This window comes from Odontesthes bonariensis, chromosome 8 (genome assembly GCF_027942865.1).
Source record: "Odontesthes bonariensis isolate fOdoBon6 chromosome 8, fOdoBon6.hap1, whole genome shotgun sequence".
NCBI classification, from domain to species: Eukaryota; Metazoa; Chordata; class Actinopteri; order Atheriniformes; family Atherinopsidae; genus Odontesthes; species Odontesthes bonariensis.
Window position 1 is genome coordinate 16697695 of NC_134513.1, and position 16907 is coordinate 16714601.

Below are 16907 nucleotides of genomic sequence, written 5' to 3' on the forward strand. Positions count from 1 at the left end.
TTAAACCGACTCGTAGTATGCATGTTTAGACCTGTGACATTTCCACGCCTACCTGTTTTAGTACAATTCAAAACTTGACTGAAAGGAATGAAGCTATGATTTGGTTTGAAAGAATGCAAACAACTTTATTCATGTTTTACAGCATGTGCTGAAGCCCACAAACAACTGCTCACCTCCTGCCAGGAACTGCTCAGCAAAGTCTCACGAGCAATAAACTGTGCAAAGGAAATGCCCATGTCAGGAAATATATCAGTGATGCTTCATGATACAACTGTACACATGACTGAAAAAGCAAAAGGGGGTGGAAGATTCCTGCATCTCTTCCTATCTATTTTACACACTTGGCTGAGAGTAATGATAAGAGATATGAGGAGGGTATGACTGCTGGAGAATTTCTTGAAAATGTGGGGTATTTTCCTATGTATGCGCATGGTGGATTACGATAGTGTGAAGTACTTCTGGGGCGATCAAATTGATCACAAGGACTAGTTTCTTTAGTTCAGTGAGCTGTCAGTAATGGGCAGTGTTTTTGTTGTGCTTGAATTGTAATTTATCATCTAAAGCCCAAACAGTCTTCTGGTACATATTCCTATGGACCCGTGATGCTGTAGTATATAAGTAAGGTTTGCACAGGCTAAAATGAAATTTTGAAGTTATCTATAGAGCATCTATGTTACCACAAAGTTTCCTGCAACAGCTTTGAGACTTGAAAGTGTGTTAGCGTTGTTCAGTCTACAGCTACTTTAACCAAACTTTATACACATATCCTCTTTGAAAGCAATACTGGGCTTTTTAAATGTTTTTTTTTCTTCTTAGCTATATCACAGGGATACACAGACTAATTGGAATTACCCTTCATAAGGATGTTGAATATTGGTCGAACCTGAGGTGGTGAACTCCGCCCACTCACTATTTAACTCCACTATGTCACCCGGCGCTCAGCTTCACACTGGAACTTGATCTAGAACGACAGGCTTGGATTCATGGGGAGGAAAAAAAATCTTTTGACTTAATCCACACTCTGAGCTCGACTCTTAACAAGGAGGTGAGAGATGACTTTAATTAGCTTTCAAAATGAGCACGATTCCCACATGTAAAAGTGCACACAAGGTTATGTATGTTGGATTTGGCTCGAGTCTGTTTTTTTTTTTTTTTTTTTGGTTGTTGTGTTTTTTTTTTTTTTTTAAGTTTTCAGCATAATGCTGTAAACGCAGTATCACGTGCGCGGTTGAAAGAGTGTTTAAAGTTGCAGTAGATTGATAAGCAGAAATATTTTTAGTGCGACTTTCAAAGTTGCTCATTAAGAGGGAGATTTTCTAAGAATCCAGTGTCAGCTAAATAAAAATCACCGTTTTCTCCTTCTGTTCTCCCTTGTCTCTCTCCCCCCTTTTAATTGCTGCTTTAAGAAAAAAGTCAAACCTCTGTCTAATTTCTCTTTTCCTTTTTTTTCCTTCCTCAAAGGTTTAATCTGCAATCTCCAGTTTGCCAAGCTTGGATATCTGAACCCACCGTCAAACTTTTTTTTTTTATTATTGATTTATTTTCCCTTCCATTGTTGTGGATTTGGGATTTGGCAGTTCCGCGAGGTCGCCCCCTCCTTCTGAGAGAGAGAGAGGGTGTAAAGTTGAATCTGTCCCGGAGATGCGGTCCCTTCTCCCCCTTACTGTGTATTGCATCAGCCTGGTTTCCCTCCAGCAGCTGTTGGCGTTGCCGGCTGGGGAGCGTCCCGACACAGACAGGTAAGACCAGCAAACTCATTTCTAACGCCACCACTCCTGCTGCGGAGACTCTAATGCAAGTTTATTAAGAGGAAAACCCCGCGCCTGATTGGCTGATTGCACTTTTTTAAAAACATAAACGCACCTGTCTGCTTTACGCGTAAATAGTAGCCTGCCAAGTACCACCAACAGTTTTATGGCCACCTTAAACTCCCTTTTAAGATTAACGCGCAATATAAAATGTGTCAATAAATTATACAGTTAGTTATCTGTAATGCCGGCATGGACGTCTCCTTTGCTATCTCTTTCGTTTTGACGCACACAAAAGCGCATCCGCGCACCTTGCTCGCTGGCCAGTAATTTTTCCCAGTTTGTAGAAACTAAGTGGAGCGTATACTTTTTTTTTTCTCACTTTATTTGACTGGTTTCCGCCCCTGTTGAAAGGCTGACTCACGCAGTCTCCAAGTCTGCACGCGTAACGAGTCATGTGAGTGTTCGGAGACGTTTTGTTGTTATGTCGTGTAATAGATAAAAAAGAGCTTCAAGGTCAGCGGCCGTCCCATTGATACAATAAAACAATAAAAAACTAAAATAAAACTGAATTGTGCTATACAAATAAACTTGGCTTGCCTAATAGTATTCAAAACATAACAAAAAAGAACCTACGATAAAGAAAATTGAAAAAAAAAATATATTGAATATTACATTTTATTGTGTTAAATATCTGTTGCAAGTTCACAGTGACCTTATGCTTATGTCAACCTCATGGAAGGGTATCGCTGCTTCTACTGTTGGAGTGTAAAAATGGGCCAACTTTTGAAGTATTCCTGCAGATCTTTTCACTGTTGGAAGTTCTGGCCTGCGTTGAAAGTGTAACTGCATCTTAAATTTTGCAAATTTATGCAAGGGCCACGAGTAATTTCGACCTATATTTAACCGTTTAACCGGGACTTTGCCAAGTACGTGTTGCTGCATCACCGTTGCAGTTGATCTGTATCCTCTGCGTTTTTATTTTTTACAATCTGTAAACTTTTTCACAACCATGTGGCACTCTCGCTCTTCTTCCTCCACCCTCATAATCCCAAAAAGCCACCACACAGGTAACCATTCATTAGTTTTGTTTGGTTTGACCACCTTGTGATTATGTGTTGGTGTGTATCATTTACAAGGTGGGGAAACCAGTTTATCTTTATGAATGGACCTACAGGAAATACCCTTATGGACTATTGCAAAGGACCTTGTGAGACAATGAATGTCATCTGTACTTTTCCACCCTTTAATTGTCTGAGCGTTTAGTCACAAAGCCCTACAGTAAGTCATTAGGGACAGCCCATAAAACAGTGTGAATAGCCCATAAAACACTGTGATAAGTAGCAGTCCAACACATATTTCGGTCGACCCATTCTGATGTTTTAGGGAGGATTGCCAGCTATGCAATTCAATAGCAAACACATGAGCTATGTGGATGACTTTTGATGAATAAGTGTAAAGGGTGCCCTCTTCTGGTTGATTTGGGGTCCACAACTGCTGACTCAGAGTTGGCTCACATGTAAATCAAGGGGAGACTGTGATGTGGGGGGGGGGGGGGGGGGGGGGGGGGGGGGCATTGATAATAACAAGCATTAGGTTTCCGGGGGACTACCTGAATATTCTCCTTTTGGTCCTGTATTTCGTTAGATTCCCATCAAGTTACGACTGGAAAAAAATCAAATGTGGACTGGCACGGACTTAGCTGCTTATTTTATTAAAAATCAGGCATCCAAACCTCATTGAATAATTTAGCAATTTAAATAAATAATATTAAATCATTTAATAAATCATTTCAGACATTTTTTTTCATGTTCTTCTCATCAGCTGATTCTTAATTAGTGCCATAGCTTTCAGTTTATAGTATTAAGGCAGTGATATTCACAATTTTTTTCCCAAGAGCCACATTGGCAGAGCAAACTCAAGGGAAGAGCCACTTTTACGACATCATACTAAAGTCCCCTTTTGCAAATATGCATTTCTACATATAAAACATCCCACAAAAAAAAGAAACAACACAGCCAACACATTTTCAATTAAGACCACATTTGCCTTAATACTGGGATGAGCCGAAGCTGGCCTGCATGTCCTTGACTTTCTTCATGTTGTATTTGTAGTTTGTTGTTGTAATCATAGTGAGACATTCAACATGAGCATGGTTTTTGTGCTGTTTTTTGCTCTTTTTTAGTTAAAAACCAATCCATTGTGCCCGCATCTCGCACTGGCTAAAGGAGCTAGCGTGCTCTGCGGTCAAGTGTGAGGGTGGTTTAAGCGGGCTGCGTTGCCAGGTTTAACAGTGCCCCCTTTAGGAAACACCATTAAGCCTTAATTAGTACTTAATAAAAATACTTAACACTACAAAAACACAAAATGAATAAAAAATACCTAATACTGTGCAGTATTTGCTGTTATGTTATTTGAAAAAAATGATTGTTATTGTTACCATATTGTTATAAGCTACTATGCGAGTGAGAGCCACCAATTAAAGCTTGAGGAGCCGCGCAATGAGCATCTCATCACATGCGTCACACATCAGGTGCTATAGCAAAGACAGAGTGAAGTCCTTAACGTCTAATAATGCTAAAAAAATGTTTGTTTTTTTTAAAAACATGGTAAGAAGCATTGAATTTTCTACCTGGTGATCAAGGCCACACATGCATGGACACCTCTTGCATGTCAGTGTGTGTTACTGCCCGCTGAGCACCTGCTGCTGAAACATACACCTGCCTAGTAACCCATCGGTTCCGCTTAAATTGAAAATGTGAGAGGCTTGAGTCATCGGGGTGATCTTACATCGCTCAGTTTTGGAGGACCAGAACATTCAGTTAGGTTGTGGAGGATCTGCAGCTGCGATGGGTCTTTCTTATGCTCATTGTACTGTTGCTGATCATACTATTTTCCTTTATAGTTGACCCTGATAATCCAGATTTTCCTTACTCCGCAAGCCTCAATGACTATCGCTTTGTGAATCATCTCTCACAAATGTCCCTTCTCATCTTTATTAAGAAACAAAATTCTCCCTCTTCTCTTAAGCCCACGGAGCACATCATGTTCTGTTACCATCACACGCTGACAGCAAGATAATCACAGACATGATTACTCCGTATTATTTTGGCCTGGGTGATGCAGAGTGTGCCTGTGCTCAGATGTCTCTCATTCCTTCCCTGTTCTGTATTGGTGTCCGTGTCGTCTCCTTTGCGTCCCGATAAGGACATGGTAGAATCCCACAAAGACAATTTAACAATGCCGAATAGACGCTTTCCAAACAAGGAGAAATGACATGTTCTTTTGACCAGATGCAACACATACCAATCATTGTCTTTTTGCATAACATGCTTTTTTTTGCCTATGTGAAAATAATCAGGATCCAGTTCCAAACAAGTTAAATATGGCTGTGGTAGGGAGGCTGCTTTGGAGTACAGATTGCAAAAGTGGCAAACGGCTCACTGCTTCGAGACTGAGGATAACCAAAGCTGATTTGCTGTGAGGCTTTTGCTACACTTGGCCCTTCACTGGAAAAAATGCCCCTCCAAAAATAAGGAAAAAAACAACAAATACAAGACGTTTTTGATTGAAATAAGCAAAAAAATCTGCCAATGGAACTAGTGAAAATCGGCTTGTCAAGATTTCTTGAAATAAAATGTGATATTAAGGACTTTTGAGTTAAAAGTGATCTTGAAATTAGCTTTAAAACCTCTTCAAATGAAAAAAAAAGCTTGTTTCATGTGAAATATGACTCAAAACAAGATGTTTTCAAGACGTTTTCACTTAACAACATACTCAAGATGTATTGTATTAAAACAAGTCCCTATATCTGGCTGAAATGGTACTTGTTAGGCAATTGTGTCTTATGTCAAGTGTAATGAGATACTCAATGAGAAAAATATACTTGGTAAGATTTCGGTTTTTTCCAGTGTTTTGCATCTGGATCAGGGTACAATTACATGACGAGTCCCTCTATGTGTATATGCTGTTGACTGACTGTGTTCAAGGATTTGCAGGGTCACTTAAAGTCACATTTTCCTCCGTTAAATCATTAACCCACCCTTGGATTTGAACAGAGTGGGGCTGAGATGTCCAACGTGAATTCTCTTAACATAATATTTACCTGAGAAACAGAGTGGATTCATCTCACAGAGGGTGGGTCCCTGCTTTGACGGTGTTTGTTAAGAGGCTTTGCACATGCAATTGGCTTTGGGGGGCCAACGTGTAGGTTGGATATTTTTTGTTGCTAGTGGAGCAAATAAAACCATCATTGCGTTGGCTATAAACCATTTGAGGAGAGGCCTCTTTTCATATACACTTGTCTACTTTACATTTTTATGTTGTAAACAAGGATTTTTGACTCGGGCTTCTCTGAAATATATGTACGGCACAAACAGTCATAGGCCTTAAAGGGGCTGAATGGATGAAGGTGTGGAGGGTTAAAGCTGCCACAAAGCACGCAGGGAATTCCACTGTGGATTAATGTCAAAGATCTAAATTCCAACCTTCGCATCCATACACTCTCAGAAATAGGGGTACAGTATGAGTCCTGTTTTGTCCCCTGAGGTACAATCTATACTAATGTACCCACTAGGGTTAATTATTGGACCTAAGGGTACCTATATGTACCTTTTTGAGGGTCCAAAAGGTACATATATGTACTCAAGTGGTAAAAGGTACATATATGTACCTTTTTTTTCTACATGCTGGGGTACAATAGACAGTCTGTGTTAGGCTACTTCAGTATAAGGGTACAAAATTGCCACCAGAGGTACAAGATTGGTCTCTGTAAGGTACAAACCACAAGGGTACAAAACTATACCTGCCCCAGTGACAAGCCATCGTACCCCTAAAGGTACAATTCTGTACTTTATGTTCTGACAGTGTAAAGAGCAGGTTTCCACCACTCTCTACAGAAAGCCTTGCTGTTTGTAAAGGGCAGGAGTGTATGTATATGCTGCACATGCATATAGTAGCAGCAGTTTATAGTGGGAGTGTCAACCAGAGGGCGTAAAGAAAAGAAAAAGTGGGCATCTAAGGGATGGGACACCTACTATTGTTTGATGGTGTGGTTGTGAGTGTTTTTGCCCTCTTGTGTTTTGCGTGCGGTTTGAGAACAGACAACTATGTAATCTCTAAACTCCCATCCTGTTTACATGTGTAATTAGCAGGCTAAACTATGTATATGCGGGAACTCGTGTAAAGTATGTTGCATCCCACTGAAGAGGTTATGAAAGCAAAACTGCCCCAGAACATGTAGGACCAAATGTGTCCTTTAATTCCGTCCTGCTTTTTGCCGACGACAATTTCCCCACTGTTCCCTAATAGGAGATTACAGATTAATTTGCCATATTTGCTGCTGATTAAGACTGCCCTTGGTGAGTTTCAGCTTCCCTGGTAATCATATTGCGTATCAGCAGCGGGGTAAGAGGACGTGGCACCTCTTAAGCCAGTGTTTTCATTCATTTCGCAAATCTGTCTGTCACTTTTCACAAGCAACCTACACTGGAAAAAATCTAAATCTTACCAAGTATATATTTTTCTCATTGAGTATCTCATTACACTTGAAATAAGACACAATTGCCTAACAAGTACCATTTCAGCAAGATATAGGGACTTGCGTGAAAAAATCTTGAAAACATCTTGTTTTGAGTCATATTTCACATGAAACAAGCTTTTTTTTTTTTTACATTTGAAGAAGTTTTTAAGCTAATTTCAAGATCACTTCTAACTCAAAAGTCCTAAATATCACATCTTATTTCAAGAAATCTTGAAAGCCGATTTTCACTAGTTCCATTGGCAGATTTTTTTGCTTATTTCAAGCAAAGACGTCTTGTATTTGTTGTTTTTTTTAAACTTATTTTTGGAGTGGCATTTTTTCCAGTGTAATAACAACCTGAACCGTCGGATTATCAGGTTACGTTTCCTCACTGAGACAGATTTTCACCAAACCTTCAAATCTGGGTGTTCTGAACAGCTACATGTGTAAGCCTTGCCCTCTGAAGGGTTAGAGTTTGGATTTAGGGTGAAAGATGGACCTCTGCAGAGAGGGTAAAACTGATGGCTGAAACTTACTGAAACATACTGCATGTGGGAGGCTCCAACTTTTGATTCCACAACCTAATAGCAGCAATGCAGACAGTTTTAGGGCTAATACGGAAGAAAAAACAAACAAACAGGGTACTGAAGGATTGCCCCTGCCTTTCATTGAAATGTTAAACCCCCAGAAATCTTTTTTTTTGTCAGATGGAAGTTTTACTTAAAGCCTTAAAGCTTTAAGTGCAAGGCATCAGTTAAAGATGAGCTAGCTCAAACATCTTTGATCTTCTGCCCCTCACATATGGGCGAAGAGATTTTTGTTTAATTGTCGGATTACGTTCCCTAATAGCCAAATTAGCTTCTCTTTTGAGATCAAATGTGACAGAGTGAAAGAGTTTTATGTCCAACGTTCTTTAAACTTGTGAGGCTGTGAAAAGAGAGGGTAGCTCCGGCTTTGCCTTCTAATGCACGTGCTGCCAATGGACTCAAAATGTGAATTTGTCTTGCTGTCAGAGAACTATTTGTAAAGCACTCGTGTTAGATGTCTTGCTTAGACTGAAGTATGCTGGACTTCAAGGCAGATGTTTTTTCTTGCCAAATGAGGTTTGGCAAATGAGGGCTTATTAAGATGTAGGTCCTCTAAGTCTTATATACGAGTTTTTATGTAAGGTTTTTTTGATTTTGACATATTTTGAAGCCAAGCTAGCCAGTTGGGATGGTCTAACCAATAGCAAACACAGATTTTGTTTACCGGTCGTTTATTATTTAGCCTAATTTGCCCTGATGAGATCTGTAACTAACCAAGAACACCATATTTATTGGGAAAATGAAAGCTAAAGTGATAGAGAAGTCAAAACACTTAAGATATGGTTAGGGTTGGGTTAGGGGTTAGGGTTGGTTAGGGTTAGGGTTAGTTCTGGGGTTAGGGTTCTAACCAAGAACACCATATTTATTAGGAAAATGAAAGCTAAAGTGATAGAGAAGTCAAAACACTTAAGATATGGTTAGGGTTAGGGTTGGGTTAGGGTTAGGGTTCTAACCAAGAACACCATATTTATTGGGAAAATGAAAGCTAAAGTGATAGAGAAGTCAAAACACTTAAGATATGGATCATCAAGGGACTAATTCTCTTATTCTGTTACATATTTTTTTTTTTACACATTCAGCATAGAGTGAACAAGGAGAGATTTCCAATTGAGCAAAAAGGGGAATAGACCTGGAGTTCCAGACATTCTGGCATTGTTTTGAGGCAGTTTGTGGTCATTGGGGTCATGCAAAGACTTATACAGCGTTTCTTATTACATATATACACTCTGTTTACAGTGTGCAACACTTTACAATCACACACGGATGAGTATATCGGGGACAATGTGGGGTGTAGCGTCTTTCCCAAGTATACTTGATTTGATTTTAATAGATTTTTATTTTCGAACATGTATAAAAAAAGAAAATGTATGTAACTATTTGTACACACAAAAGAAAGAAAAAGAGAAATAAAACAAAATAAAATAAATTCAATCACATAAAGTGCTAATACATAACAAAACACTACACATTGTTAAAAAAAGGAATGGGAAGAAGTACAATACTTTTTTTAGTTTCCCACCCCTTTTTAACTACTCTTCAGTTTGTAAATATCCGAACTACAATACACCTATATAAATATATGCCATATATACACTTCCTAAATATCTAAATAAATATATAATCACAAAAATAGATATATACTACACACATATCCTTGTAAATATAAATGTAAATATGAATATATATATATATATATATATATATATATATATATATATATATATATATATATATATATATAAAACCATCCCCATAAATAAATATATACCACATACTAATTAAATTACAATATAACAATTAACCCTATTCTATTCATATATTTATCCCTCATCGTCCTCCGTTAACATACTTCCTCTTCCATGTACTTGTTTAAAAATATTTTTTTGTACCTTTTTTTAAACAGAATTATACTTCGACACATGGAGGAGCTCGTACTTTAAACGTTTGACCTCCTGGATCCAAAATGCAAGACAGTGGAGTCATCAACACCGCAGATTACAGCTCTGTCTTCTATAAAAGAATAGACTCAGGATAGGGATTACATGAATTATCGCCAACGTTATATATCCAGCCTAAAAATAGTGCAAATGGTAAGAAACAACAGCAATTAAAGCAACAGAAATAAGCGAAATATGCCTCCAGTGATAGGACAGTGTAGAATTATTTATTATAAGAGTGTAAAATCCTGTAACAATTAAAAGTCAGCTTGATGCCGGGAAAGCAGCTCTGCCACAGCATGAACAGCTCTCCTTTACACTCAAATGGAACTTCCACTGTTGACCAGGTGGGTGGAACCTGGTGATGTGGCATCATGGCACACAAGTCTGCCCTTACAAAAAAAACAGTCTTCGCCTATGTTCCCAGCATGGCGTTGCGCAACTATTTACTCAGCGGCTGCCCCTGTTGGACAGCAGGTCCTCTACAGGCTTCCGTAGCCGTTAACAGTGAGCCGGCTGCTGGTGGTTGACCAGGTCAAAGTCTTCACATTTCTGAGTGGAATCCCAAAATGGACCACAGCACAAGCCATCTGCTGTTTTGTCTTACGTCGCAAAGCTCACAGCACAGTCTGAGCGCTCGTGGTGAAAAAGCACAAGTCAGCACTTCACACGCAGACTTTTTATACATCAGCTGTGGCGTCTGGCTGCCAGAACAAGGGGGAAATTGCCGCTAAACTTTGCTGCTGTGGAAAAATCCCTCAGCTTGAGTCAGAAAATCAAACACGGTCGTATTTGTCCAGGTGGTGTGTATAAACCTCAGTACGAAAGTAGAAGCTATTGCTAACATTTGCCATTCTCATCCCATTTAGAGTAGCCCACCTGTCAGGTGCACCATTGTTTTCCTCTTCACTTCTCTGTACTGGACACAGTGTTGCACAAACACAGATAGCACTAGCAGTGCCGAGATGAGCTGCAGGGTCAAGTTGTGAGAGGCAACCGTCTTTGCCAAACAATGAACAGATGGTGAGTCAGTTGCTGCTGTTTGCCGAGTGGCCAGTACGTGCTTGTCTGCTACACTGCTGAACACTTCCATCTTAACAGTTCATTTATTCTGACCTGCAGTCTCTGAAGCCCATTTCTTATTACTGATCTCAAAAATCGAAAATAGTTCGCACGATTAAACGATTAAACGCTTAAATACTGCCATGTCAAATAGCGTTTATTCAGTTTCGTAATTTGGATTAACTGAGCAGTTTAAGAGTTCACGTTGATACGTTTTCACTTAGTGTCAGTATCTCAAAATGAGGGAGAAATCTGAATGTGTCCAACTCTAGTAGTTAGAGAGAAGTTTCTCTTCTTGTCTGTTGGCCACCAGCAGATCTGAGTAATAAGTGGGCTCTCATGTTAAAGTCACCAACAGCTACTGTTTGCTGAAACCCAGCTGGCTTTTAAAAACAGGCCGCGGACATATAACTCTAATGCAATAAGTGAAGCAGACTCGGAGCGCGTGTTGTCCGAGGCGACAAAAAGCCATTAACTTTTATGTCCTGAACTAAGAGATGAGCATCGTGTTCAGATGCAGCGGGCAAAAAGAATTTGTTGATCAAAGCACTCAGAACTGCAAAGCGCATTTCTGCAGATCTACCAATGCACTTTTGAAATGAGCTTTAATAGATTAATAGATAATAGACAAGTCAGGTGCATGCATTAATAAGGACTTGTCTTCTTTTTGCTAAAAAACCGTCTCTATCTCTATCTCTATCAGATGTTAGGATGTCAGTTTTAGCTATTTGAACCATTAGGAATGGCAAAGTTGGTCCAATTTATAGATATTTCAGCATTGGTTGGATTTGAGTCTTTTTGTCAATGTACACACTTCTTTTATGATGTTATTTACCTGCTCATTTCGTGTGCTCACACTGGAAAAAAATCTAAGTCTTACCAAGTATATTTGTCTCATTTCTAGTTAAAATATCTCATTACACTTAATATAAGACACAACTGCCTAACAAGTACTATTTCAGCCAGATATAGGGACTTTTGAAGACAATACATCCGGAATATCTTGTTAAATGAAAAAGTCTTGAAAACAAATTGTTTTGATTCGGATTTCATATGAAACAAGCTTTTTTTTTTTACATTTGAAGAGGTTTTTAAGCTAATTCCAAGATCACTTTTATCTCAAAAGTCCTAAATATCACATCTTATTTCAAAATATCTTGACAAGTCGATTTTCCCTAGTTCCATTGGCAGATTTTTTTGCTTATTTCAAGCAAAAACGTCTCGCATTTGTTGTTTTTCTTACTTATTTTTGGAGGTGCATTTTTTTCCAGTGCATTAGAACTTCCATCTTTTCTGCTCTTTCTGTTGAAACACACTGTACACCTTCTCTTCATTTCAGCAGTCAGATGTGCACGTTTCTATTGATTGAATAAACTCAAAAAAAATTCACTGATTTATCTTCTCTCCTCAGTCTGGATCTCTTCAGCAAACTTATCGACCAGAAAGAGGATACCTCCTTCGCTTCTGGAAGCCAGACCGACAGCGTCGCCCCAGCTTCGGCAGCCAGACAATCCCCAAAATGGCTGCCTGCTTTCCTGAGGCATCCACCGGCAGCAGGAGTGAGAGCGGTCTCTCCTGGCCTGGCCTGGGCGCAGCTCACCAAGGCTTTGCAGATCAATCAGAGGGCACTGAGAACCCGTCGCCATGCTCACCTGCGAGGACGTCACCACCACCCTCATAATGGCCAGCTGATGAGAGTGGGCTGCGTCCTGGGGACCTGTCAAGTACAGAACCTCAGTCACCGTCTGTATCAACTTATTGGCCAAAGCGGAAGAGAAGACTCATCCCCCATTAACCCTAAAAGCCCTCATAGTTATGGATGATTTTGCAATCGCCTCAGAACACCCACAGCAAGTCTATCTATATCTCTATTTATTTATCTCTTAATGTATTACTTGTAGGCATGCGTTAAAGATTGATGTAGTCCACAGCTTCAGCTTTACTCATCTTAGGTAACTTTTGCCTCAAGTGTTTGTACTTGACTGAGGGTTGTGATAGACCAAATTCAGTTTTACCCCTCCAGTCCGAGTTCCCTCACCATCCCGAGGCACCGTTTGCCTTTTAAAAGACTATGACGTTTTTTTTTTTTTTGGTTCTCCCTACGAAATGCTCAAAAGAAATCAAGAGGCCTTGAGCTGACGTTTTAATTCTGTTAATGGAAGGACTTAAGTCTTGTCTTCAACACCATCCGATGGCCTGTTCCTATCTGCCAACTGACCTCTCCAGAGGTGGTTATCCTGCTATCCAGTGATCAAACACTTTAAGCTCTTAATGTGGATTTCAAGCTGCACCATGAGCTGGAGCCCTGTCAAAACCAATGTATTCCCAAAGACCTTTGGAATGACCCAAGACCCAATGAACCCTTTTACCTCTGTATTGAGTTCCCCCCCCCCCCCGGTTTTCCTCAGCTTTTTAGTTCATATGCAATTTTAATATGGATGATGACATCCCTGGAATAGTCTACAAGGTTTTATTTGATCTAGGAATGCAACTTGATGTTTCAGGAATGCAGTTTAGACTGAAATACATCCACAACACTGAATCACAGCTTGATCAAAGAGCATTCCGAGTGAGGACCTCGCCACATAAAGTCCAAGCTCCAAGAGAAAAAGAAGAGGGTCAGCCTGCAGTGCTTTGGAAGGAATGCAAACAGAAACTGAGTCCCATGAAGATCAGTTTCAATTTCATGTTAAGAGTGGCTGGTTGGCTGACACAGCTGGTGGTAAAGTGAACCTTGGAGCCACGGATCAGTACTCCGTCGCTTCACAGCATTTTCCCTGTCGGACTGAAATATTAGCCTTTTCACGAGATTCATAAGTTACCCCTGCAAGTCAGGACTTTGTGCTGACAGCAATTTAGTAAACTTTGACCTAATCACTTCAGTCATGTGCTTTGAAACAGCAGGTTAGATGGTGGTGGTGGTGGGGGGGGGCACTATGCGAGCACTACCAAAGTTCCCCTCACCTTCATTGTAATGGGCTGAAAATTCATAGATTGATAAATCAAAACAAATCCATTGCAAACTAATCTTGCATTCTTACGACTAAGCTCAGCCGAAACACACACATCAGATTTGTTACACCTAACAAAGTAATTGCTTTACACTGGACCCTTGTTGAGCAGTAAGGTAAAGTCTATGCGTGTGCATATTAATATATTCCTCTTACTGCTGGGCTTTGGGACTCAAAAGATGCTTGAGGTGCAATTTTCTGTGGTTTAGAAACTGAACACTTTTTCCTCTGATGTCATCCAAGTGGAGGCTATAATGAGGCTGCACAAAATGGTAAATGTAAAAATAAGTAAAATCTCCTAATAAAACACATTTGCCCTCAGATTTGCTTTTCCTATGCAACTTGCTGTTACAATGCGGGTTTCAAATGAGAGACCACAGTGACCAAAATGTTAGGTGTAACAGTGCCCAGTTTGAAATATGAGCATAAAATAGCACAGTACCAACAAAAACGCATGCTCAAATAGCTATTGTATTTTATTTACGTCTGTCTCTGAAATGGTGGGCGGATGGTGGATTAAGAATAACTGAGGCCAAGCTTTCCTCGTCAAACATGCTCAAATTTGGTGGGCCCTTTAAATTCTCCTCACCACACACAAAACATGAGCAAAAAAAAAAACTCTGTGAGCTGAACATTTTTGAATAGAAGCACCGATTTACATACTTCTGCAGTTCAGTTGCAAGCCTTCACGAGTGTTTTAGTGGTCAATTTCAGATTTTTTGGTTTGTTTTTGATTTGATGTGTTTTTGCTTAGAACTTAACAACAACAAAAGTTTGGTAATCCTTAAAGAGCATTAGTTTGTACTCACCAAATTATTCCTGGTAATACTTGACAAATTGAGTGACCTTATAGGATGTGACCCACACCGACATTTATGTCTTGATGTACTTTTGTCTTTGTGTTGTTGTTTCTTTTTTTTTTTTTCATCAATCTTTAGAGTCTTTTTTCTGCTCTATCTATAATCATAGGAGACAGGAGGTCACAAGGGTAATGATAATCAGCAGTTCCTTGGTCTTAAGTTGAATCTTTTCAAAGGCTTGCTGAAGGTGAATCATGCTTTTCTATCTGTAATGGAGCTAATCAATGTCTCGTGAAGAATCATTAAAAAGCTTCTGAACTGTTAAAAAAACATCCTGGTGGATCTCTCTACTTTAAAAAAAAAAAAATTATAATTTTTACACAAAAAAACAAACAAACATGTGGGCATATGTTTCTTCTGCTAGCCTATCAGGACACTTATCTTCTATGTTTGATCTGCTCTCTGGATCATTGTGCTGCCATTCAGTCTTTGTTTTTTGTTTTTTTTTGTCGTTTTCTGTCTTGCGTCATATGTTGTTGAGACGTCAGACACTGCGTCACGTGGAGCTGTGTGAGCAAACTGCGCAAGTGACCAACACCTCCCCATAGAAAACACCCAGAGCGTTTCAAAGCCCTCTATGGCAAAGACAAACAGGAATGAGTCAGGAAATGTTGCTGTTAGGTTCATGGAATACGTCTTAGTAGATTTGTTTTTTGCTTTATTTTACGTTTGAGAGTCACATGATCTCTTTTAGGATCACAGGAAAGCACTTTAATGCAAGCATGTTGATAGTTTCTCACACCTTGTATTTCACTCATTGTAATGAACTTGTGAAAACGGAAGGAGGTCCTTCTTGTAAATGTTGCTTTTGATATTGTCTGCAAATGTGTTTAAAGATGTCAGTGCACTCCATGTGACATCAGGGTAGACATTGTGTGCACCTGTGAATATATATATAAGCCAAAGTATTTATAGAAAATTATGTATTTAAGTATTTAAGTTCTCTTTGTGTGTTGATATCTGTATGTCACTCAAGTATTCACTATTTATCTCGACTTTTCCATTTCTCCTTAATGATGGTAGGAAAGGAAGTTTTAACTGTAGATAAAATGTTACTGTTTGAACATGTCCTATTCTGTAAAATAAAGAACTATACTGTAGTGTGACGGAGTTTAGAGTATGATTTAAAAGTGTTTGTGCATACATAGTACATAAAAGTAAGCTGTACATGAGCCTCTTAAATTTTCAAAAATCCCAATAAGGTTAACAATATCCTCCCCAAAAAATATTTTTTTATTATTCTGTATTCCCATATATGTTACTATGTCCTTGACCAGCTGTACTGACCCAGCAGTCAATCATTACATGTCAAAAATCTAATGGGGGACAGGGGACAATGTGAAGGAAACTTCTAGAAATCAGGACATGATCTGATAGCAGCCACGTCAGTGGCAGAGGTCGTATGACTAGACAGAGTTAATGAGTGATGGAAGGGGTTTGGTAAAAAAAGTAGACAGATTATTGGTTTATTTAGCGTCTAGGACAGGGGAGGAGAGATGAAGGGTAAGAGGGGACAGTTCCACTTGATCGGTTTTACAAACTAAACCAATAGAAAATGTCATTTTGAACCTATTTCTACAGAACGCTGCTATGAAAAAAATAAATTGAGTTCATTAGCATCACCGTCTGACCACGTCATCCCACACCGCTGTTTCAGGAAGACAAGATTGGTCCCAGATTGGTCAATATATTATATCATGTGGATTACAGTTTTTAATAGTGCACACATAGATATAAAAAAAGATGTGCCTCAATTGCTCACACTCTTACCTTTTTAGAAATAATTTATCCTTCTACTAAAAATCTACAGTTTAACCTTGTTACAATGTCCACAAGGTGTTTTATATGTGTTACATGATACATGACTATGTAAGTCATCAATAGTATGGCTGGGAATTTCTGTTTTAAATTTGTAGGGTACCCACAGACTCAAAAAGTGTAGAATGTTCCACACAAAAGACTGGAGGAACCAATCCTGGAGGAGTCATCTCAAGGCTCTTTCTATTATACGTCCAATTCCATTAGTGTATAATACTAAAAAATTAGTCAAAAACCAGATTAGTCCAATTAATATAAAACCAATTCATAAAAAAGTTCAGGGAAAGCCTACGTGCGGATACCGGATTGCATCAAATCTTCCCTCAAATTTAATTTCCTGTGCTGAGCATGTACAAGATTGCA

General features: G+C 39.2%; 1 protein-coding gene across 1 annotated transcript; it reads left to right on the top strand.

Moving 5' to 3' along the window:
• The first annotated feature begins 952 nt into the window (after positions 1–952).
• adm2a (adrenomedullin 2a) lies at positions 953–15826 on the top strand. The gene is made up of 3 exons (XM_075471947.1): positions 953–1045; positions 1462–1739; positions 12267–15826. Exons 2-3 carry the CDS (start codon positions 1642–1644, stop codon positions 12676–12678), a joined length of 510 nt encoding a protein of 169 aa, XP_075328062.1. The 5' UTR covers positions 953–1045; positions 1462–1641; the 3' UTR covers positions 12679–15826.
• The last annotated feature ends 1081 nt before the right edge of the window (positions 15827–16907 follow it).